The sequence below is a fragment of the Puma concolor genome, chromosome B3, assembly GCF_028749965.1.
Source record: "Puma concolor isolate L17-30 chromosome B3, mPumCon1.1.hap2, whole genome shotgun sequence".
Classification (NCBI taxonomy): Eukaryota; Metazoa; Chordata; class Mammalia; order Carnivora; family Felidae; genus Puma; species Puma concolor.
Window position 1 is genome coordinate 64,338,631 of NC_141672.1, and position 24,655 is coordinate 64,363,285.

The following is a 24,655-nucleotide window of genomic DNA, read 5'->3' on the forward strand; positions in this document are numbered from 1 at the left end:
ACGTCCGCAGCTCTCGGAGCCGCCGCCTGGCACCACCGGTGACGTCATGCCTCGTACCTGCACCTGGAGCTTGGCCTTGGGGATCCCGGGGCAGCCATGCAGCAGCTGCGTTTTGGGCAGTCACCCTCCCAGATCTTGGTTTCTGCACTTGTAAAACCAAACAGCCTTGTAGTATGCTTCAAAGGTTTGTCAAATAGATTTTAAGATGTACGGCTCATGCTGCATATTCCATACCTAACATGGATGACAGTCTAGCCAAAATACCCGTAAAATAAGAGCCTGAAAGGTAAATTTTGTTTACACTTCTCTGAAATACTTAAGTATAACTAGAGAAAAAGTTAAGTGATATCTGAAGGAGGGCAAAGGGCAGCCCCAAGGTTCCATTTTGACAAATACAAGGCATGTTTTATTATGTTTTAGGAGCGTGTGTGCATGTATAAGGGGATTTTTTCCCATTTTTCCCAATGTTCAACCAAATTAAAGTCATGATTGCACCGATTACAGTATTACTTAAACTAGTTGGAGTATTTCCAGCTAAAATTATTTTTATTGTAGTTTTAGTATGAAAGTTTTCACACAAGGTTTTGTGAATTGTAGAGGTCAAAAATAAAATACATTATTTGGGCCACAGGGAGCGTTATATGATACTTTAAATTCCATTTTTTATGCCAGTCAAAATCCAGAAATACTCTCCAAAGTTATGGCGTAGTGTATCTGTAATTCTACCTGACCCCAACAAGGTCCACACCCCTGTAATCTTAAATATTCCCTTCTCTCTTGTACAAAAATTGTTTTTCCTTACTCTCTGCTTAATATTTTTGTACACTTCTATCCTGCATGTAACTATAACCTAAAAAACCAAAAACCTTAAAGACAAAAGTTGATTATTTGAAAGCCAACATTTTAATAATTGGGAATTCATAATCCATTTTCTGGTAATAAAATCAAGTTAGCTTGTTGCTAAGGTAAACAGGTTTTAGTAATATGATCTGAGGCTGCCTAGTGTCATTAGCAAGGGTTGAGACAGTCCAAAACAGCAAAAACAATCTCTGCAATAAACTGAAAAGAAAAAGAGCCAATTGTTAAAGACCTTATGATTTGGCTTTCATAAACAAGAACAGTTCTGCATTACTTGTATTCAAAATCCCTTTCCTCTTAACGACATCAACGATATTATTTAAAAATTTTGTGGAATGTTTATAAATGCATGATTTTATTTTGCAAATTGGTGATTAAACATCAAATTACAATTTTCACTGCTGAAGCAGGACTTGTGTTCATAGTTTACAAGTGTATTTCTTAGTTAACTGAAAATTCAAAATGCAAGCCATATCCCAATATGAACTGGAAGCATTTCCTAAGAGTTACTTTTTTAACACAAATTAGCATTTGAAGGGCAGTCTATTACAAATGAAGGACTGATAGCAACAGAAAAGCATAGAAATTCTAATGGTTTTATTTTGGGCATTAACATTTTTGTCATTATTCCAGACTGCCATAGGTCAACTAAAAGTGGGCAAACAAAGCAATATGTCAAATCTTTCCTTCATTTACCTTGGTAGTGTAAGTTGTATTATATCACTATGACAAAAAAAACACATCTAGATATTAATATATCTACTTGAAAACATAATTGTGGCCTAAATTTATCACTTAATGGTGCTTATAGATCTAAAAAGGTGTAGTTGGATCCACCTATTTCTCTGAAAAGCTAGGAAAACAAAGCTAAAACTTGATAACCAGGAATGTCCATCAAATAAAACAAGATTTTCTTATGGTTTTATCATAGCTACATACATATTTTAATAGAAAATTTTTTAAGTTATCCCATCCCTCAAATAAGGGATCACTATCAATGACACATAAGAAAAAATAAGGTGGTAAAACGAAAAATGCACTTTAGGTTGATTTTAAGCATAAAAAAAGTTTTAAATCATAGTAGTGGCTTCACTTATGGAGCCCAGATACTGCGCTAAGGACTTTCCTTGTATGAACTCTTCCTCACTTCTAACAGCTGTGAGGTACTACTATAGTTACCAACATTCTACCGATGAGGAGACAAAAGCTTAGAGAGAGTAAGAAACTTACTCATGGGGCTCCTAGGTAGCTCAGTCAGTTGAGCATCTGAATCTTGATTTCAGCTCAGGTCATCGATCCCAGGGATGTGGGATCTATCCACACGATGGGCTCCGTGCTGAACGTGGAGCCTGCTTAAGATTGTCTGTCTCTCACTCTCTGACCCTCTTGCCCATGCTCTTACTTTAAAAAAAAAGCAGGGGGTGGAAGGAAGAAAGAAACTTGCTCATGGACACAGCAGGTAAGCAGCCAAGCAAGGATTCAAAGTCAGGCAGTTTGCTTCTGAAGCCTATACTTTTAGCTACTCTGCTCCTCTGGGAAAGAAAATGTCAGAAAATGGGCTATTAGGGGCAGAAAATCCCTACATCAAAGGTGAATGTGATAGATGAAAAGATGTGGAGGCAAATTATCAAAGTGTGTATATTTTTGAAGTCTATTCTAAGATACAGCCATTTGCAAGCCCTATATTTAAGAAACAAATGAAAATACCAAGTGAGCAGGTTTTATCTGATGCCATGTGAGCACATATCTTCTCATTGCAATTTGGTCAGATTTTTTTTGTCTCAAGAATAGACTACTGATATTCAACTAGCAGAATCTTTTATATGGCATTAGTCATAAAATATTAGGTTCTTTGTATACTCTGCCTAAACACAGTAATCTCAATGTTGAAAACTGTACATATTAATCTGAAGTCCGTAGAACACTAGGAGTCTTCTGGCAATAATCAAAAAAACAAGTATAAAGCTGTAATAAGGATTGCAACGGGGCACCTGGGTGGCCCAGTCACTTAAGCGTCTGACTCTAGATTTTGGCTCAGGTCATGGTATCATAGTTGATGAAATGGAGCCCCACATCAGCCTCCGTGTTGGCAGTGTGGAACCTGCTTAGGATTCTTTCTCTCTCTCTCCCCCTCTTCCTCCCTCTCTGTCTCTCTCCTCTCCCTTCCCCTTCCCAGCTCTCTTTCAAAATAAATATAAAAAATAAATAAATAAATAAATAAATAAATAAATAAATAAATAAATAAAAATAGGGACTGCCACAATTAAGGATCTTTCCATGTAACGTACATGATGACTATAGCTAACACTGATATACGATATATAGAAAACTTAATAAATCCTGAATTCTCATCACAAAGAGAAATTTTTTCTCCTTCTTCTTTTTTATTGTACCTACATGAGAAGATGGATGTTAGCTGAACCTATTTTGGTAATCATTTCATAATATGTGTAAATCAAGCTATCATGCTGTAACCTTAAACTTATACAGTGACCTATGTCCATTATTTTTCAAGAAAACTGGGGAAACAAAGATGCCATTTATCTCAGGGCAAGATTATCCACTGTTTCTCTTAACACAGTAAGAAGGAAACTGCAGAAAATCAAGAGACACACATCAACTGAAGGTTTTCACACTTCCTATATTTTGAGTGTGAAGAAACCAGCAGATATTTCTTGCACCACTTCTACCAGAAATGAAATTCTGACCCCCTTAATTGATTTCCCAAAGTCAGAAATTATGGACCCGTGAACATATCCAATAACAACTCTTACCTCTTTTGGGTCACTGAGGAACAAATTTCTCTCATTCAATTATAAAATCATAAAAAGCAAGCAAGCATGGTTCATAAACTATGCAGGTAGGCAGACATTGCATGTTGTCCTCACTGATGCAGACAGGAGACCTATCTCTGTAAAGAAGCTCACAAAACTTTAGCCATGTGTTGCTTAAAAATATACCATAGTCACAGGGTATTACTCCCTTCTGCTTCCCATGAGAAGGTAAAGCCTTTATGCCCCAGTGTCAGAGGAGGTAGGAGATTGTCTAAGGATCAGGTTCATCTGAATTATCCTTGTTACAGGTAGGTACTGCTGTGTAATTACTTGACTGTTTTTCCATTTAGATTCAACTGGTACCAGGAAACGCATTGTTTTAGGCTGAGAGAACCCTGTAAGCCAAATGAAGCTAAAAGATATATGCTTTTCAAATGATAATTTCAGATGGAGAGAAGAAAAGTAATGAGAAAATTGCAGATAGTAGCATAGGCATGCCAAACTCAAAAGAACTTGAGTGGCACCACATGCATATTATCAAAGGAAATACACCATAATCACCAGATTACAAGGTATATTTTCACTTTAAAAGTATCTGGAAATTACCTCGTACTCAGTATACCCATATCAGAGATACCAGGTCAGTAGAGACAGGGCCTAGATTCTTGGGTTAGCAACTACTTGACACTGAACACAAAGTTACTCCCCTCTAATTGCAAAGTATGGGAAAAAAACTATCATAGCAAAATTTCACATCACATCAACAACTATTTAACAAAGATAACTCTTAGACTACTCAACTCTCTAGAAGTTAAATTTAAATTAAGCCCCCAACATAGGAGATATAAATTCATCATTCCTGTAACTCATGACTCAAAAGCAAAGAAGATGTTAGGCTCAACTTTAATGCAATGGCTTAACATTGAGAGTATGGTAATTGGATTTTAGAGCAAAATTTTGAAGATGACCACTCCGTTTCGAATCTGGTAAATACAAGCAATGAACAAAATTATCTAAATATGAGGTGTGATGATGGATTTCTAGTTTTGGATATAACTTATTTGGCTTTATTAAAATTATTTCTAGGTTTTAAGGAAGATCAAAAGTTACATACATTTTGTTATTATTTAGCCATGGCTCTCACAGATCTAGTCTTTATTAGAACTTCTTCAAATTCCTTGGTTACTCTCTCATACAAACTATAAAATACTTGCTTTTACCACATACACAAGCATCAAGCTAAAATTCCTTTGCATTTAAATGCTTTTTCCATTTTTTACTGAAATATTTGTATGTACTAAAGCTATATATAAAAGAAATTCAATTTTATTTTTATATTGTGGCTTACTTTTTAAACCCTCTACATTCACTGAAATAAGGTATTAATATTATATGTTCTACCTATATGAATATGCATAATGAGACTTTAGTTCTAGTAAATTTCCTGCTTTTGTTACCTCTGTAGATCAGTATTTATTGACAATATTACATTTCTTTTTAGCTATGTGACACTATACTCAAGATAGTATATTACTGCATGTCAGACCTAGGAACTCTTCTCATTATAATGTACTGTATTTATCTGAACAAAATAATGATTTATATAAGACACTTTGAAATCATTTTTACTACATATGAAAGGTACTTAAATTTTTTCCAATAAATTACTCCATAAAATTGCAATGCATTGTATATACTTACCTTGTATCTTATATGCCAGCAAATACGGTACTTCCAGAAAAATACTGACATCCATCACATGAAATTGCCCACTAATTTGCCCTTTGCTGGTATTATAGTTTGTTGAAATTAATTTCCAAGTTTTTGTTTTATAATTACATAAGCATTGTAAGCTTAGGAACTACACCTAGTTTTATTTTTGTACATATTATAATAAACTTCAGGAAGAATCCAATGTTATACAATAGTAGATCTACGTAGGGGTCTAAGTTGGGAATATAACAGGTACCAAAAAGCTTAGGAACCAATTTTAACAATAGTGAAAAATAAAAGGAAATTTGGTCAAATTATTTATGCTGTCAAACTTACGTTGTTTGCACTTGGACAAAAACCGTGAGAATGGAAGGCTAGCTTTTGCAACTAAAGATGTCAGATTGAGGAATTAATGAAATCAGAAGTTTAGAGAGCATCTCCAGTTCCCTCGTCTTACCAAAGAGGAAATGGAAGCTGAACAGGTGTTCAGCTGTCCTTTGCCACTGTTATTTTTGCTTCTGAAAAATATAATTTGCACCAGACACAAAAAAAACTTAAAAGCAATACCTTAGTCATAAAGTTTGGCCAAGTGTCTCATTTCCTTTTTTGGTCAAAGTGAAAAGTGGTACCCCGAGGACAGAAATCACAAAAATGCTTGCCCAGAAAAGGTGGTATGCATCAGTTTAATTAGAAACTAATTTGGAAAACAGCATTTTCTCATTGTCAAATTTCTATAGCTGGACCTTATGACATTTGTGCAGAGTACAAGATACATCATTTATATAGGGTATACAGTGTTTTATAGGAGTATGCTAATTTTTAGCTGGTAAAAATAATTTAGTGGTATATAAAAAGCTGTGCCCAAGTAAACAAGAAAATCTGTTGCACTCTTTTTGTAATTATTTTTAAAAGATACTTTGGCTTATAAGACCTTTTTGAAACGCTTGAATCATAAAAAATTAATACTATAAAAATATCCTCTCCTACTACTACAAATCAATCCTGTGCTGAAGATCAATTCACTATAGCTCAAAATACACAACTATACCATATCTAGTCTTCATGATCAACAATGAATAAGTATAATAATTATTCTAGTATTTTTAATTTCATAACTTATTTAAAAGCCACTTTTCTAAATGTACTATGCAGCAATCCAAAGTAACCAACAACCAGATCAACCTTGTCATGGTCTCATTATTTTTAATATGTATTAACAGCCTAATATATGCAATTATTTTCCCATTAGGAGGTCTATACATTAACTATTAACAAAGTACATCAGTTTCATCAAACAGATTTTTTTGGTGTGTAAGAAACAAAATTGGCTTTTCAAAAAAAAACCAAATATTGTCATTAAGTCTTCAAAAATATGAGATAAGAAAATGGAAGCTATATACAAAACATTATATTGTAAACTAACCAAATTCACAATTTCAATTTAAATGGCAGGCCTAAGATTTGTATGGCAAAATTACCGTAATTATTCTAAGTTAAACAAAAATCCCTAATACTAATGGTTAAATTATTCTATGATATCTCCAATTAAAGGTATACATGTAGGACTAGCTTTAAGTGACATAGCAATTGGTTTTTCTGTCTGCCTTTTAATGTGATACATTGATAAATTTAAATCATAAGAAAGTTAACAACCCCTTAATTTATAACGAGTTTGAAGTTTATTTTACAGCACTTTTATTGAGACATCATGTAACTACTGACCAGGACTGTTTACAAATGTAATGCTTGGCCTTTGAGACAATTAAAAACTTTTAAGTACTAAATTTTACATCATGATTTGTTTAACTTAAGAAGTATTATGGTGGTGAACACTAACAGAAGAAAATCTAAAGCAAAAATAGAATGATTTCCACAAAAACTATATATTCCTCCCTTATATCAAAGGGAAGGAGAAAAGAAGGAAGGAAGAAGAAAAGGAGGGGGAAAAAAGATGAGAAGAAGAAAAAGAGCAAGACAGGCAAGAAAAATACTTTTTTTTTTCCTGTTTGCAAAAAGGAGGGAAACTCTGAGGTCTCAGCAAATAATGTAATCAACTGAGTCAGTTTATATTAAGGCATCTTCTTTACATATTATTGAATCCCATCATGCCTTTCATATTGCCAGCAGCACCCTGTTGAAACTGCCTCATCATTGACTGAAGTCCTGCCATACCACCTAGAGTGAAAGTAGAGTAAATTCAGATAATTATTATGCAGAACTTGAAACATTACTTTTGCCTAAGAAGTACTTTAACTTCTAAAAATTTACTGGGATCTGACTGCAATTTGGTCATCAGCCTTAAAGAACAAACCAATTAAAATTTTGTATTATCACCAATATCCTTATCTGTAAAACAGAATGAATAACATATCTCATCAAGTTATAAGGAATAAATGAGATAATATATGAAAGGATCTTAGAACAATACCTGGTACACAATAGGAAGTCAATAAAACTAAACAAAAAAATTTTTTCTGGGAAGTCCAAAAGACTCTTGTTGTAAATCACGACCAATTCAGGGGAGCAGAGGAGTTGTTTCATAGGACTTACAGGAAGAAAAGAATTTACCATTTATTGAACATCTGTATGCCCAGAACTGTACTAAATGCTTTCATATATATTAGCTCACAATGTCCTGATGAGCTATTATCTGTGATTTTACAAAAGAGGAAAGTGAGTTTCAGAAAGTTTAAGGAACTTTTCATAGGTCACATGGCAAAAGTATAACTGGGTTTCAGAATCCTTATATAATTTCAAAGTCTCCTCATTGAAAATACCCAGATTCCAAACTAGGGCAAAAGGTCTTCAAACATTAACAGAAGATGATTAAGTATCTTGCTCAAAAATCACACCAATGGAGCGCCTGGGTGGCTCAGTCAGTTAAGCATCCGACTCGGCTCAGGATATGATCTCACGGTTTGTGAGTTTGAGCCCCGCATCGGGCTCTGTGCTAACAGCTCGGGGCCTGGAGCCTGCTTCTGATTCTGTGTCTCCCTCCCCTCAGCTCCTCCCCTGCTCACACTCCGTCCCTCTCTCAAAAATAAAGATAAAAAAAAAAAAAATCACACCGATGGCAGCAGAAGAATAAATAAAACCTCTGTTATATAGCACTATTACAACCATTCAACTTAGAATTCAGATGGCCATTTCCCTAAACCATACATCTTTGAACAGATTTTCATAGTATCACAACAGAAGGCTTATTAAAACTCAACCTTTATAAATTAAAACTGTATGTTATAAACTGGCAACAATTTTATATTTACCCATGTGATGCAGAACTCTTGGATCCATCATTTTGGCCATTTGTTGATTCAATTTTGCCATCTGTGACTGACTCACATTCTTAGACATGTCACCACCTGAAAAAAAATAAAAAGGTTTTGAGTCAATGTAGAATGTAAGAATGTAATATAATCAGGGTATCAAAGAAAATTTTATGAATTGAGTAAAATTTTTAAACAATCACCCATAACCTTAGGTATTAGGTTATTACCCTGAACACATTATTTCTATTTATACATATTCCCTTCTAATCTTTATCTCAATTACATACATATTTTTGAGAAAGAACAAAATTCTATATTAAAATTCTATATTAAGGGACATTCAAGGGACTTTTTAAGGGCTATTTTTGTTAAAACTGTATCCAGTGGTTATTAACAGTAAGCTATAACAACAATTGTTTAATAGTCATACGGGAGAATGTTAAACAAAAAACTGACTTTATAGATAAGAGTTAATCAGGAATGAGCCTGGATTGCTGGTAAATGAATATGAAATAATAACTCTGAGAAAGCATGAAGATTTGCATATATCTAAGAAGCTATTAAAAATAATGAAAAGCTTCAGACAAGAGAAAGACAAATAATGCAACTCCATTTACCAATGAATTTCCACACACTTGGTTGAAACTCCACAGGAAAAAAGGAAGCCAATAAAAGAGATGCACTCTGAGGCAAAACAGGAAAGAGCATCCTTTAAGAGAATAGCTGCTGTGGTCTTAAGAGACAGGAAGCAAAAGAGATCATCGATGTAACAATAATGAGTAAGCAGAGCTGCTTCAAGCAAAATTATTTCAAAGGAACATAACTCTGGTGCTTCTCAAAAGTATTTATGAAAATGAGCATCAAAGCTGACTAATCTGAATAAGTTATATGAATTAAGATATATGAATGAAAAATATGTTTTTATAAAACATGGTAAAATCCGTGAAAAATTTTTCATGATTAATAAATGTGTGTAAAACATGAATTCTGTGTCTATTGGTAAACTGTCATATGTATTTGTTTCCGAGGACTTAAAACTTCTAAAAGAATATCAAGAGCTTGGTATGACAAGAATGTGTGCCACATCCACTGCTCATTTCATCTTGATTGTGCCTTTACTGAGTAATCAGTGCTTAGATCTGCAGTTCTATCAAGAATAGTCAGCGTTATTTGGGAAAGATGTTAAACTGACATAATGTGTTTAATAATCACTATCTGAAACAGCATGTGATGTTAGGAATTACAATTTTAAACATGTTAGTCTAACTTTTCTCCCTGCCACAAAAAACAAAATAGAATATAACAAGCATGGAAAATAAGCGTCTAGGACAAAAGGCAGTAAAAACTTCTATACATAATATAGAACAACATAGAAACATAGAAAAAAATTTTAATATAGAAAATATAGAAAAAAATTAGAATAAATTTTAAGAGAGGATTAGGACAGTTGATTAACTCTTTGGAAAAGTAAACATCTTTTTGCTTTATACAGTACACAGCAAAATAAATTTCAGATGGGATAAAGAGTTAAAAACTAAAACCAAAATAGAAAGTATAGGTGGCTATTGTGGTACCAACATGGAGAAGGCTTTTATGAGTATAAAGGAAATCAAAGAAAATGATAAATAGGCTTGGCTACATTAAAAATGAAAGCTTCCTTTCACTAAAAAAAATAAATAAAAGTAAAAGGCAAATGAAAACTGTGTAAAATATTTGCAGACACAAACGAAGCATTTTAAAGAGTTACTACAAAGCAATAGGGGGGGAAATGAGACAAATAAACAAGGAACCTAAGAGGTGATTCACAAAAGAAATTCAAACCAAAAAATGTATGAAGAGATGTTAAACTTGAGTGGTAATTTAAAAAACACATACTGAGAAAACATTTAACCACCAATTGGAAATAATAATTACAAAATTCGTTCAGCATCTACTATGTATCTGATTAAAATAGACAAAATCCCTGGCCTCATGGAAGATGCACAGGAACTGATGCAGGAACTGATACTGATATAGGAGCAAATGGATCAACATAAATAACCATTGCACTAAACGAAGATACAAGCATACCTGGGAGAGTATTCAGTGCTTCAAAGTTATATTTTGAAGAATATTTGACAATACAGAAAAATAGTCATGACGTATCAGAAGAAAGCACTCATTTACCAAATGTTATTTAAAATAAAACCCATAGGATTCTCTGGAGAGAAAAGGTAATGGGTGCTTTAAGATTTTTTTCTTATTCTTTCTTATATGCTCTAAATTGTCTTTAATATATATTACATCATAAAAATAAAGTCATTAAATTTGTTTTTTTTTAAACATTAGTATTTATTACTTTGAATGTGCAAACAGATAAATCACAGATCACATTCAAGAAGTACTTGAATATAACATGAAATTCAGCAGTGTTTGCCAATCCTGGTAGCACTCCTGGCTTTTAATTTCTCACCTTCTTTCTTTACTTTCAATACTAACAAAAGAGGAGTTTGTTACTTTTCTTACCTTTGAAAAGTCCTTTGATACCTCCCATCTTTTTTACCATCTGTGCAAATTTGGTATATTGTGTCAGAAGTTCTTGAACATCTCTAGTCGACACACCTGATCCTCTTGCCACTCTTTGGATTCTTCCTGGTTGTTTACTAAAAACCTTGGCACCATCAGTACTGTCAAGTTCTGTAGACAAGGATTAATTACTATCACTTACATACAATTAACATTCATTATCAAAACAGTTATGTACAAATACCTCACACACACGAAAACAAAATGATGAAGTCACCACCAAATTTAACAAATGTTATTATCATCTGCCATGTTTGCATCTGATTTTTAAAAATTAAACATGGAATATATTCGAAAGAACATTTATAATATTCATAAGCTATGAAAACAATAAAACAGGGGCTCCTAGCTTAGTCGGTTAAGCATCTGACTTGATTTTGGCTCAGGTCATGATCCCATGGTTCCTTCACGGGATGGAGCCCCGCATCAGGCTCTGAACCCACAGGAGGTGCTTGCTTGGGATTTTCTCTCTTCTCTCTCTTTGCCCGTCCACCTGCTCACATGTGCTCTCTCCCAAAATAAATAAATAAACTTTAAAACAAATAAACATGTACTCACCCCACAGTTTAGGTAAAATAGAACATTCTGAAAACCTTTGAAACCCATGTCCACTTTTTCCATATCTCATATCCACCTGCTCCTCAGAGCATATATTAGAAGCATAAGGTGTCTTTCAAAAAAGAAAACTGCTCATTTCTAAATAACTAGTAACACTTAAATCACAAATTTAGGCACTTAAGCAAGTGGAAGTAGGTAGGCTCTACCTATCATCAACAAAATAATGGTTATATTTTTTATAATCAAGTAATTATTATTAGTATTTTAATCCTTTCTATAACATAATGAGTTAATTCCCTCCAGCATTTTTAGTTTTTAATTTATTTTTATTTTTTTAAGAGTAATTTTTTTGGGGCGCCTGGGTGGCGCAGTCGGTTAAGCGATCGGCTTCAGCCAGGTCACGATCTCGCGGTCTGTGAGTTCGAGCCCCGCGTCAGGCTCTGGGCTGATGGCTCGGAGCCTGGAGCCTGTTTCCGATTCTGTGTCTCCCTCTCTCTCTGCCCCTCCCCCGTTCATGCTCTGTCTCTCTCTGTCCCAAAAATAAATAAAAAAACGTTGAAAAAAAAATTTAAAAAAAAAGAATAATTTTTTTAATTAAAAAAATTTTTAATGTTTATTTTTGAGAGAGAGAGAGAGACAGAGTGCAAACGGGTAAGGGGCAGAGAGAGAGGGAGACAGAATCTGAAGCGGGCTTTAAGCTCTGAGGTGTCAGCACAGAGCCTTACATGGGGCTCGAACTCACAAGCTGTGAAATCACTACCTGAGCCGAAGTCGGACACTTAAACGACTGAGCCACCCAGGGGCCCCATTTTTTTTTTTTAATTTTTAAGTTTATTTATTTTAGAGAGACAGAAAACACATGTGGGAGAGGGGCAGAAAGAGAGGGGGAGAGAGAGAATCCCAAGCAGGCTCTGCACTGTCAGTGGAGAGGCTGATGCTGGGCTCAAACTCACGAACTGTGAGATCATGACCTGAGCTGAAGTCAGACGTTTAACTGACTGAGCCAACCAGGCGCCCCACCCCTTCAGCATTTTTATAACTCTATGAGTATGATGTGTATTTCTTCTGGCTTTAGCTGCATACAATCTCAGGAACAGGATGGACTTTAGTCAATATTTCTATTATGTCTTCATTCTCTCTACAACATTCCCCAATAAATGGTCACCTAGTCTCCATCTTAATATCCCCAGGAGAGGTGACCCAGTATCTGAAATACAGTAATCTATGCCATTCTAATGTACCTATAATTATGGAAAATATTTCCAGGGCACCTGGGTGGCTCAGTTGGTTAAGTGTCCGACTCTTGATTTTGGCTCGGGTCACAATCTCATGGTTTGTGAGATCAAACCCCACGTCAGCATGGAGCCTGCTTCAGATTCTCTCTCTCCTTCTGTCTCTGCCCCTTCCACACTCATGCACACGTGCATGCACACATGAGCACTCTCTCAAAATAAATGAATAAACTTTAAAAATAAATACATAATAAAATATAGTAATCTATACCATCCTATTATACCTATAATTATGGAAAATCTTTTCACATATTAAAATGAAGTATGTTTCTATGGCACTTCTTCCTATTTGCATACATGTCTCCTTGTCAGGCACAAAGAATAAGGCTTTCTTTTTTTTTTTTTTTTTTTTTTTTTTTTAATTTTTTTTTTTTTTTCAACGTTTATTTATTTTTGGGACAGAGAGAGACAGAGCATGAACGGGGGAGGGGCAGAGAGAGAGGGAGACACAGAATCGGAAACAGGCTCCAGGCTCTGAGCCATCAGCCCAGAGCCCGACGCGGGGCTCGAACTCACGGAGCGCGAGATCGTGACCTGGCTGAAGTCGGACGCTTAACCGACTGCGCCACCCAGGAGCCCCAAGAATAAGGCTTTCAAATATTCTCAAATATTTGAGAATTTGAGAGACTATTTCAAATTCTTGTGAATTTCCTCTAGGTTACAAATAACATTTCCTAAATATATCTTCTAATTTGTCTATGCCCTCTAAGCATATCATCCAGAAGTGAACTGAAATCCAGGTGAAATTTGATTACCAATGAGATATAAATAAAGAGCAACTTGTCTCATAATAAACTTACAGTCATTAAAACCTAAATCCATTTCATAAATGCAGCTTTTAAGCCCCATCTTCACTATAAAATATTTAGGAATATGCATTCTAAGACCTCAAGTGTAGTGAAGAAAAAGACACGCTAATAACAGCATATCATGGTAAGTAACATGATAGATTTAAGCAAATAGCAAAAGGGGACATAATTTAAAGAAGAAAGTCAGGAAAGGCTCCATGCTGATGGTTTCTCTTTAACTGAGTAACAAGGTAACTCTTGTCCTAAAGGACAAGTATGAGGTTAAGTAAAGAAGAGAAAGCAAGGGACATTCTAGGAAGCAGAACATGGATTTCTAGAATAAAAATAGTTTTTTGTAGAGGAAACCAAGCTTGGGTAAGAGCTGAGATTTAGAAAGTTCCAAAAGTAGATAAGGACAAGATTATAAAGAACTTGTAAGCCAGGTTTAAGAGTTTCAAATTCATTATGACAACATTAAAGAGCCACTGAAGGAGTTTGACCCCAGAACTTTCTATGTTTAGAAAGATCATTCTTGTGGCAATGAAGAATACAAACTGAAAAGAGGGATGAAAAAGAGAAAGGGAAATGTTAGGAACCTATGATAGCAATCTAGGTAAGAAATGATGGGTGTAAAAAAAAAAGAGAGAGAAATGATGAGTGTATGAACTAATGTAGGGGATTTAGAGACAAAGAGAAGAGGGAAGATATGAGAAATATTAAGGAAATGGAACTCACTAAATCTAAGATAATGTTAAGGTTCCTATCTATTCCCCTAAAAGTGGTAAAATACTGATAGAAGTAGACTGTTTTAAGTTAAATATGTATGCATACTATAATACCTAAAGCAACCATTAAGAAAACTATTCAGGGGCGCCTGGGTGGCTCAGTCAGTTAAGCATTCAACTGTTGACTTCAGCTCAGGTCATTATCTCATGGTTCCTGACATTGTGCCCCTCATTGGGCTCTGTGCTGACAGCACGGAGCCTGCGTGGGATTCTCTCTGCCCCTCCCCTGCTGGTACTCTGTCTCTCCCTCTCTCAAAATAAATAAATAAACGTGAAAAAAATTTTTAAAAATCAGACAAAATAGGCAAGGGACAATGGAGGACATTACAGACATTATGATAAAAAGGTCAATTCACCAAGAAGACCCAACAATCCTAAATATGTATTGTACCCAACAAAAGAGCTTACCTGACAGAAAACTGACACAAGTAAAAGGAAAAAGTTAGGCACTTCAATACGTTTACCTCTGTCATCAGTTGAACCACTAGATAGAAAATCAGCAAGGAGACAAATCTAGGTTGACCCCAGTTTCTAGCTTAGGTGACTGAGTAAATAGGTATCTATTAGATAGATGAAGCGTCACTCACCAAGGGAGAAAAACTACATTTTGGATCTGTGCCTCAGAAAACTTTCAATTATGTAAATAAAGATGTCTGTCCACCATTTAGTGAGCATCTAGAAAGGAAGTGGTCCAGAGTGTAGACTCTTGAGCCAAAATGCCTGAGTTTGAAGCCCAGTCTCTCTACTCTGTAGCTAGTATCCTTGAACAAATTACTCAGCTTTCCTATATCTCAGTTTCCTAATCTACAAAAGTTACATAATAATGGATTTTAACCCCAGAACTGTCTCTTGAGAGTGACTGTGATAATTAGATGGGTTAATCTATGCAAAGTGCTCAGGACAGTAGCAGGACAGAGTAAATACTCCAATTATGGCTGCAATTGTTAATTCTACATACAAAACTTTTCATGGTGTTAAAGATTCAGAGATGAGAAAGATACAGTCTTATCTGGGTTACTATGAAAGCCTAGAGCCCAGGAAAGAGGTAGAGAATACAAAAAATAATCAGTGAAGCAGTAGAGGAAGCACAGATGTGGATGAATTATTCAAAGAAAATGAGCAGAATGAGAAGAAGCATTGGCAGAGGACAAAACTTGTAGTATGTATTCATTTAAGGGACAGGCTGGGAAAGTAACTGAGTTAACAAGAAAAGTAGGGTAAAAGTGGGGAGATGATATAACAGAAGCCAAGAAAAAAAGGTGATTAACAACAGTCAATGTTGTAAAGGTCAAGAAAAAGACTGAAAAGGATCCACTGGAGCAGCCCAGCAGGTTATTGGAAATCTTAGTATCTATTTCCAAGCAGTGGTAGGGACAGAAGTCAGATTTCACTAGTTTGAGAAAAATACAAACCGTTCTTTGAAGAAGTCTGACTGGAAAGAGAAAAAGAATAAAAAAGCATGAGAGAGAAGTATAGCTCAAAAAACTTAATGTTTATATGCTGATGGGAAAGAAAAGTCAAAAGATGAGAAGAGACTAGAGATCCAGGAAAGAATTGTACTGAAGGAGACCTAAGGTCCTTGAAAAAGCTTGAAGAGTGGTTTGTGGCTGCCACAATCGTATTGGTAAGGTAGCCAATGGTTGAGGAAGTTCAAGGCCAAAAGCCTGTATTTCTTTGTAAATGAAGTCAGAGGTCAAGTGGTAGAGTTAGACCTAAAAACTGTTCGGCATATCTTCTGGGCTGCATCAGAAAGGGTGCTAAAAAACTGGAAAAAAGATAAAGGGGTCATAGTACTATAAATGTTAACAAGCTAAGGATTACATAAAAGACCTGGAAGTATAATGCAGGATTACAGAGAACAGTGTATGTCTTTCTTTCTTCCTTTTAAAAAAAATTTTTTATTTTAGAGAGAGAGTACCCACACGCATGGGAGACAGAGAGGGAGAAAGAGAGACAGAGAGAGAGAGAGAGAGAGAGAGAGAGAGAGAGAGAATCCCAAGCAAGCTCCAGGCTCAGCACAGAGCCCAAGGTGGGGCTTAATCCCATGACCCTGGGATCATGACCTGAGCCAAAATGGAGACTCGGATGCTCAACCAACTGAGCCACTCAGGCACCCGGAGAGCAGTGTATCTCTAGTAAGACTGAAGCCCGAGAGTTTCAGTACAAAATAAGTTTGTAAACATTGCTTAAACTATCTTTCTGACAGATTCCCAATTCATGTTAGTATATGAGAGCACTAAGGAGACTTATAATAAGTAATAGTTTTTTTAGCCCATAATTCCCCCAAATTTATTTGATTACAGAACTCTCCTTTCAAGTTATTTCCATCATCATCATGAAGAGCTAGTGTTCTTTTCATGAAACTCATTTGGAGAACTGTATTAGACATTTCTCTCTCTGATAAAGTCAATCCAGTAATTACAACGCTTTGAGTAAGAGCTTTCAAAGGGCTACAAATCTACCTAACAATCTTTCAATCTAAATTTTTCCCCATCTTATCCACAAGAACACAGTGAATCCACTTGTAAATATTCAGAACATTGTCCTCTAAATCAAGTAGTCTGCCATCTTACCTTGATCATTCATACTATCCATTATCGTCATTAATTTCTTTAGCCTTGCCATTGACTCCTGTTCATTTCCTTTGCTCATAAAATCTGTTCCAAAACCAGGGATCATCCCCTAAAACAGATATATTTAAACATAAAATCAACAACAGCTTGAGATTAAACTGTTCACAATGTTCACATTTAAGTACTCAGCTTTAATTTTGACACTAAGTTTTTAAAGCATTTTTACGCAAATAGCAAAAATAATGAAAGTAAATGCATCTACTCTTTAAAATTTTAATGAAAAACAAAAGAAGATGAAAATAAACAAATTTTTTAGGATAACTAACCAAGATCTGACTGAAGGGGCCCATTTTCATAATATTTTGAAATTGTTCATACATGTCTCGCAACGTAAACTGACCTGAAATATAAATTATTCAGATATATTAGAAGGTGTACATTTCCATTCAATAAAATTAATCTTTTCCTTAGTCATGGGTTCATCCTGAAGCACACTTATAAAACATCTAATCAACAGATATTCCTGAGCAGTTACTCTGGGCAAGATCATAGGATGAATGCAGTACAGGATACACAGATGCATAGACAGATCCTATCCTAGAGAAGTTTACATTCTATCAGAGAAAATGGACAACAACAAACAACAAAAAACACGAAAACGAGGCAGATAAACTCTACCCACTAGGGTGACTAAAATTAAAAAGTGTGACAACACCAAAAGTTAAAGAAGATATGGGGCAAGACATGGAGCAAGCAGAATTCTCATATACTGCTAGTGAGAATGTAAAGTGGCAAAAACACTTTAGAACATCATTCGGCATTTTATAAACAACTTAGCTATCTGTGAACAAGAAAATGGAGAGACTGTGGATGAACTACTACTCAGCAATTAAAGAACAAGCTACAGGCACATGCAACTACATGGATGAATGTCAAAAATATGATGCTGAGTCAAAGGAACCAGGTGGGGGGAAAAAGGAATACTCTAGGATTCCTATACTATGAAGTACTTACTGGCAAGGAGAATAAGCAAGCTTTCTAGATAATGGAAATGTTGTTTCCTGACAGATATGGGTTATTATGCATTTGTCAAAATTGATGGAATGATACCCTTAGGATCTAAGCATTTCATTACATGTAAATTAACTTCAATTAACAATGACAAAAACATCCAGAGTATTTTCTATTTATGTCCTAAAGATATAAATGGAAAAGGTATTTGGTTTTAGCCATTCTGAATTTCAGTGGCAGTACAATATTTTAAAAGAAATGTTACAGCAGGGAGTTAGAAATGCAGAATTAAACAGTGGTAGAAAAAGTTAAGGCTGAAATATTATTTGGTCATTATACATACATGACAATTCAAGCCATGATAACAAAGGAAACTCACTGTCATGGAACCCAAGTGAAGAGTTTGAAAACAAAAGAAAGATAACACTTAAATATTGGGAACCAAGGGAAAAAAGAAAGGTTACTAGTTTTGCCCTTGGTGACCAAAGAAATGAGTAGAATGCTAAGAGCAGAAGCAAAATGCGGACATAAGGAGAGACCTAAGAGTCAAAAAGTAGACTGAGTAGGGATACTTTACCCAGTTTAGTGTGGTAGTGGAAGCAGCGGTAGGACTGTTCAAGATAGAGGAAGGCAGGGGAAAAGAGCCAGGCCATGAGGGACAGATTCATTCATTCAATAAATATTTATTAGAGATCTACTAAGTGTCAGAAACTGCTAGATACTGTAAACATAAAAGGTGAGGAACACAGCTATGAAACTTACCTTCACCTTCAAGCAGGGAAGACAGGTATCTAATAATTGTGATGAATGATACAAAAATTAGAGGGCGCGATGGAAACATAAAGCAGAGAGTTCTCAGTCCAGGGATCAGGTAAAACGTCCCTTTTGAAGAAGGAGAAACTTAAGTATGAGTAGAAGCTGCCCAGTATGGCTGGGGAGAGGAGGGTGGAGGGAGGAAGAAGATACCTAATAGGCAAAGGCACAGAGGAGACAGATAGCAATGTACATTTAAAAGCTGAGAGAAATTCAGCATGATTGGCACACAGAATCCTATGAAGAACAGCATCAAAAATGATGTAGAGGATGTGGGCTAGATGGTAGAGTCATTTTTTTTTAAGGATTTTATTTTTAAGTAATCTCTATACCCAACATGGGGCTCAAGCTCACAAACCCAAGATCAAGTTGCATGGTCCTCCAACTGAGCCAGCCAGCCAGCCTGATGGTAGACTCATGTAAAAACATTCTAAGGCCAAGAGGAAGCCACTGAAAGATTTTGAGAAAGGCAGTAGTAGGATCAGACTTGCATTTTTGAAAGATCATTTTGGCTGCAGTATAAAAAATAGATCCAAGGGGACGAATCCAAGAAACCGGAAGATCTGATAAAAGACAGAATAAGCAATCTGGGCAAGAGGTAAACTTGCATCATTACTGGAGCTGGAGAAGGGAATGGAATGAAGACAGGAGGTAAAATCAGTAGGAAAAGCTGACTGACAGGAAAAGTAATGGGCAGGGTGAGGAAGAAATAAGAGAGTCCATCACAATACTCAAGTTCCTAACTCTGGCAATGAGACAAATGATGTTAACATTCATTGATGGTAACAAGGGGGTGGGAAGTTAGGATGGGAAGATACGGATATGCTGAATTTGAAGTGTCTACAGAATATCCAAGAATGGTCTAATAAACATACAGATAGGAGTCTGAAGCTCCAGAGAAAGAAGGTGACCTAGCATGATCCCTGAAAAACACCAGTATTTAAAACAGGAATAAAGGCATAGGTAACTGACAACATGAGTGAGAAAGAGGAAAGAGGCAGGATAGTATGTGACCATGGAAACTAAAAGTAAGATCATTTTGAGAAAAACAGAATGGTCAATAATAGTATATGTTGAATGCTTCTGATGTGTTAGACATTTTATATATATCAGCTGATTTAATCTTCACAACTCCATGAGGAAGATACTTAGTACTACCTACTTTTTACAGGTAAGGAAATTAAAGTTAAGTAATTTGAAAAAGTTATACAGCTGAAAATAGATCAGATATAAATTCAGGTATGATAGATTTAAGAACTTGATTGAGTTCTTAATCACAACATATATTCTCTATAAGAGTGGTCTTTAATGTGGAGTCAAAAAAAGTGTTTATTAATCTCATTCTTTTAAATTTCCTATATTTTATAATGTAAATAATATACACACACACACATATATATATACACACATTTAATTTACAAGTAAACAGTTTAGAAGAGTGTTCTAACCTATATTTAACCTGTTTTACTTCAAGAAACTCCATTTCAATTTTAATTTTAAGGCAATTTGATTACAAGAAAGAAAATAAAAATACTCAATTCTACAACTGCTCACATATCTGAGATTTAAAATGATTTGCATACAAATCATGTAGAAAATAAACATTTGAAGAACTTTAATAAGAGATTTATCATTTGAAACAAATTAACAGTAGCTTTATCAAAAAGAAATCATGGGAAGACATCTGAGAGCAAATGCTTTTTGCTACTCATATACCATGTTTCAACTTCTCTATAAGCGCTTCATTGTCATCCAACTTCAACTCATTGACTTTATCTATCAGTCCTTCAATGTCACCCATACCTACAAGACCCAAAAAGAGAAAAATTAACAATAGCATATGCTGCTTTACATTATACAAAATACATGCACATAGATAATAACCATGTGAGATAGCAGGTCAGATATTCCTACCATACTTTACAGGTGAGAAAACTGAACCTAGAGTGACAAAGCAGGGACTCCAGCCCAGGGTTCCAAATTCCATGCTCTCTAACTCTATTACCTAGTACAAAAGTTTTACTGCCATTACCCCTGCTATTACCACAACCACATATTTTTGTATTGTGCTCTAAAACTTTTCCTAAAAATTTTCCATTGAGTTGCTCATTCTACCACTCTAACCACAAGAAGCAGAAAACCATCACCCTTACTTTTTACAGGTGAGGGAGATAAATCACGGAAGGTAATGGTTTTCCTGAACTAGTCAATGAGAGGGCAGGATTAAAATCCTAATCCATCCCAAAGATCTATGCTATTTTTCGGAGATTTTTCTATATCCCCTACCAATGTACATACCAAGAAGCTTGCTGATGAAAGGCTGTGTTTTGAAAGGTTCAAAGTCATCTATGTGTTCCCCTGTACCAATGAAAATAATTGGACTTTTTGTGGCAGCAACTCTGCAAAGAAAAAGAAAACATAAAATAATCTCAAAAAGGCAAACAAATTTCTAGCAGATTACAGAGTATTTAGACAAAGGTACACAGTTCAAATTTCTTTTCACCTATTAAAATGGAACTATACCAGAAAGACTCCAAAATTCTGTTTCAATTTAAACTTCTTTTATAGACCATATTAAGTCCACTATTGGAATATATTTTTATTTTATTTTTAATTATTTAAATTTGAGTATATATTGGAATATATTTTATTTTCTTAAATGTTTATTTATTTACTTTGGAGGCAGGGAGGGGCAGAGAGAAGGAGAGAGAGAATCCCATGTAGGCTCTGTACTGTCAGCACAGAGCCTGACACAGTGCTCAATCCCATGAACTGCGAGATCATGTCCCAAGCCAAAATCAAGAGTCGGGTGCTTAATTGACTGAGCCGTCCAGGGGCCCCTTGAATATATTTAAAAAAAAATTTTTTTTAGCATTTATTCATTTTTTGATAGAGCATGAATGGGGGAGGGGCAGACAGAGAGGGAGACAGAATCTGAAGCAAGCTCCAGGCTCTCAAAACTGACAGCACAGAGCCCGATGCAGGGCTTGAACTCCCGGACTGTGAGATCATGACCTGAGCCGAAGTTGGAAGCTCAACCGACTAAGCCACCCCGGTGCCCCACCTTGAATATATTTTTAATGATCAAAAAGAAAGCCATAAATACACTCATACACACACACACACACACGCCCAAGACTTAGGACAACAGCATCAATGGTACTTACGCACTGAGTGCACCACCTCCTTTTGCATGCCCATCAAGTTTTGTCACTATGACCGAGGCTACATCTACTTTATCTTTAAAAGCCTTTGCCTGGGCTTCACAAGCCTGCCCAATGGAGGCATCCATCACATAAACAATGTTATCAGGTTGCTAGAAAATTTAAATGAAAACAATACATATTTTTCCTGCTCTTAAGCAAATTTCATCATTAGAAGCTATAGAAAAATATTTATTATAAATAATTATTCATTCAATCAGTAAATATTTACTGAAGGAATACTATGTATTAGGCACCATTTAGGTCCTGAGACAAAGAGATGAATATGTAAATCCTAGTCCTTATAAGACTTGCATTCTAGTCAAAGGAGACAGATAATAAATGGGCAAGTAAACTTTAAGATGTATGATAATTAAAATGAGATAGAAAGTATGAGTTTTGAGATGTGGGAGGCTTCTTTAGGTGGGGCAGCCAGGGGAGGTCTCTCTGAAGGTAGTAACGTTTTAGCTAAAGTGTGACCTGAATAAAGAGGAAAAAAGTTATGCAAAGATCTGGAGAAATCACATTCTAAGCAAAGGGAATAGCAAAAGTAAATCAGAGGAAAAAACATATAAGAGTATGCACTAAAACCAATATTAATAAAACAGAGGTGAGGCTCTTTCCCTAAGCTCTGCTCAACTAGGTCAAAATAATGGCATGCCTAAAGAAAACCTCACTAGCATTAACCATTAACTAAAGAATCACTGCCAACTCTTCAATGGCAAAACATGGTTTCATGGGCAAAATATGTGCTACAGATTATTTACAAACCGCCTCTCTCTTCTCCCCAGATTATTTCCATCATAATTTTAAAGAGACACTAAATGATGATTAACATTTTTAAGTGCTTCATTTTGAAAATCTTTCAAAATTCATCTCAGGTAAATGTTCCAATTTAAATAATTTACAGAAAGGAAATTCAACAGATATTAAAAGTTAATTCTAAACTTTTGTTTCTTATTTTTTCTTATATGTACTAATAAGATAATTAAGTAAGAAAGGAAATTTTTGATACTTACTTATGAAAATTTCATACCTAGTTAGAGAAAATTAAGTCCTTACCATACAGATATACATACCCAAAATAGAAATAAATTACTTGGAATCTATCATACAGGCAAAAAATAACTTATAAATTTACATGGATCATAAATTCAGTCAGGTTTTGCAATTAAGTTAACCAAAGTCCTTACAATGTTATTAAATTGAAAGCTACTTACTATAGCATTAGCGACTTGAAGCATTTCTTCAAACAAAGAGTCTTCCTGTTTATGGCGGCCACTTGTATCAACAATAATAATTTCAAAATTTTCATTTTTGAATTTGTCCACTCCTTCAGAGGCAATGATAACAGGATCCATTTCTGTATAGCTATTTAACAAGGACAAATGATTTAACAACAACCACAAGAGCAAAACTTATGAATACTAATAATTTGGAAACTGTTTCTACACCTTTAATGCATTCTGAAAAAGTCATAATGATCACAACTGCAATTTAGAATAACAATATCTAATAAATATTAAAAATAGCAAACAAAAAAAAATAAAAATAGCAAACCACTTCTAGAGTATCATCAAGCAATATGCAGTTTTCCAATCACAAAATTCTATGTGATTCTGCCACATGTCTTCTCCGAATGTGTTTTCCTCAGATACTTTTTTTTTTTTTCAACGTTTTTTATTTATTTTGGGACAGAGAGAGACAGAGCATGAACGGGGGAGGGGCAGAGAGAGAGGGAGACACAGAATCGGAAACAGGCTCCAGGCTCTGAGCCATCAGCCCAGAGCCTGACGCGGGGCTCGAACTCACGGAGCGCGAGATCTTGACCTGGCTGAAGTCGGACGCTTAACCGACTGCGCCACCCAGGCGCCCCTCCTCAGATACTTTTTATATTTTCGTAAATAAATGACTGAGTTAGTGTTTCACACGTTTTCCCATGTAACACCCTTTCTTAAGCATTTTATAAAACCATTATTCTTGTAAAACATGACTTTTAGGCTATATAGCATTCCATCATATGGTTATGCAATCATTTCTTGAATAAATGCCCTATTGTTGGTCATCTGAGGTTTTTTTCAATTTCTTGGTATTAAAAACATAGTCAATATGAAGAGTTCATAATGTTGTTTCTTTGAAATTGTGATGACATTCTTACAGCTTGAATTTGTATCAAATGATATGATAATTTACGCTTTTTGTTTCTTCTTTGTTGATTTTGATGGGAGTTCTCTGTGCCTCTTGGATGTGGATGTCTGTTTCCTTCCCCAGATTAGGGAAGTTTTCAGCTATTACTTCCTCAAATAAATTTTCTGGCCCCTTTTCTCTCTCTTCTTCTGGTACTCCTATAACCTGAACGTTATTACATTTGATGGTAGGCTTTTGGCTCCTAAGAGGAAAATGTCTTCCATAAAATTTTAATTTCATTCCTATTTCACTACATTTTCACAATT

The 24,655-nt window shown here is 35.2% G+C and overlaps 1 protein-coding gene across 3 annotated transcripts in view; it reads right to left on the reverse strand.

The window, feature by feature from the left end:
- Positions 1-6,009: 6,009 nt before the first annotated feature.
- Positions 6,010-24,655, reverse strand: part of SRP54 (signal recognition particle 54) — a 41,123-nt gene continuing 22,477 nt past the window's right edge. For all 3 annotated transcript variants that reach the window (XM_086709929.1, XM_025919538.2, XM_086709930.1), the window contains 9 exons: positions 23,423-23,573; positions 22,167-22,315; positions 21,298-21,398; positions 20,716-20,802; positions 17,502-17,575; positions 17,176-17,284; positions 11,120-11,290; positions 8,612-8,707; positions 6,010-7,520 (listed from right to left, as the gene is read on the reverse strand). In XM_086709929.1, the coding sequence (XP_086566055.1) occupies positions 7,429-7,520; positions 8,612-8,707; positions 11,120-11,290; positions 17,176-17,284; positions 17,502-17,575; positions 20,716-20,802; positions 21,298-21,398; positions 22,167-22,315; positions 23,423-23,573 (1,030 nt within the window). In that variant the 3' untranslated portion in view covers positions 6,010-7,428. The remainder of the gene's footprint in view (positions 7,521-8,611; positions 8,708-11,119; positions 11,291-17,175; positions 17,285-17,501; positions 17,576-20,715; positions 20,803-21,297; positions 21,399-22,166; positions 22,316-23,422; positions 23,574-24,655) is intronic.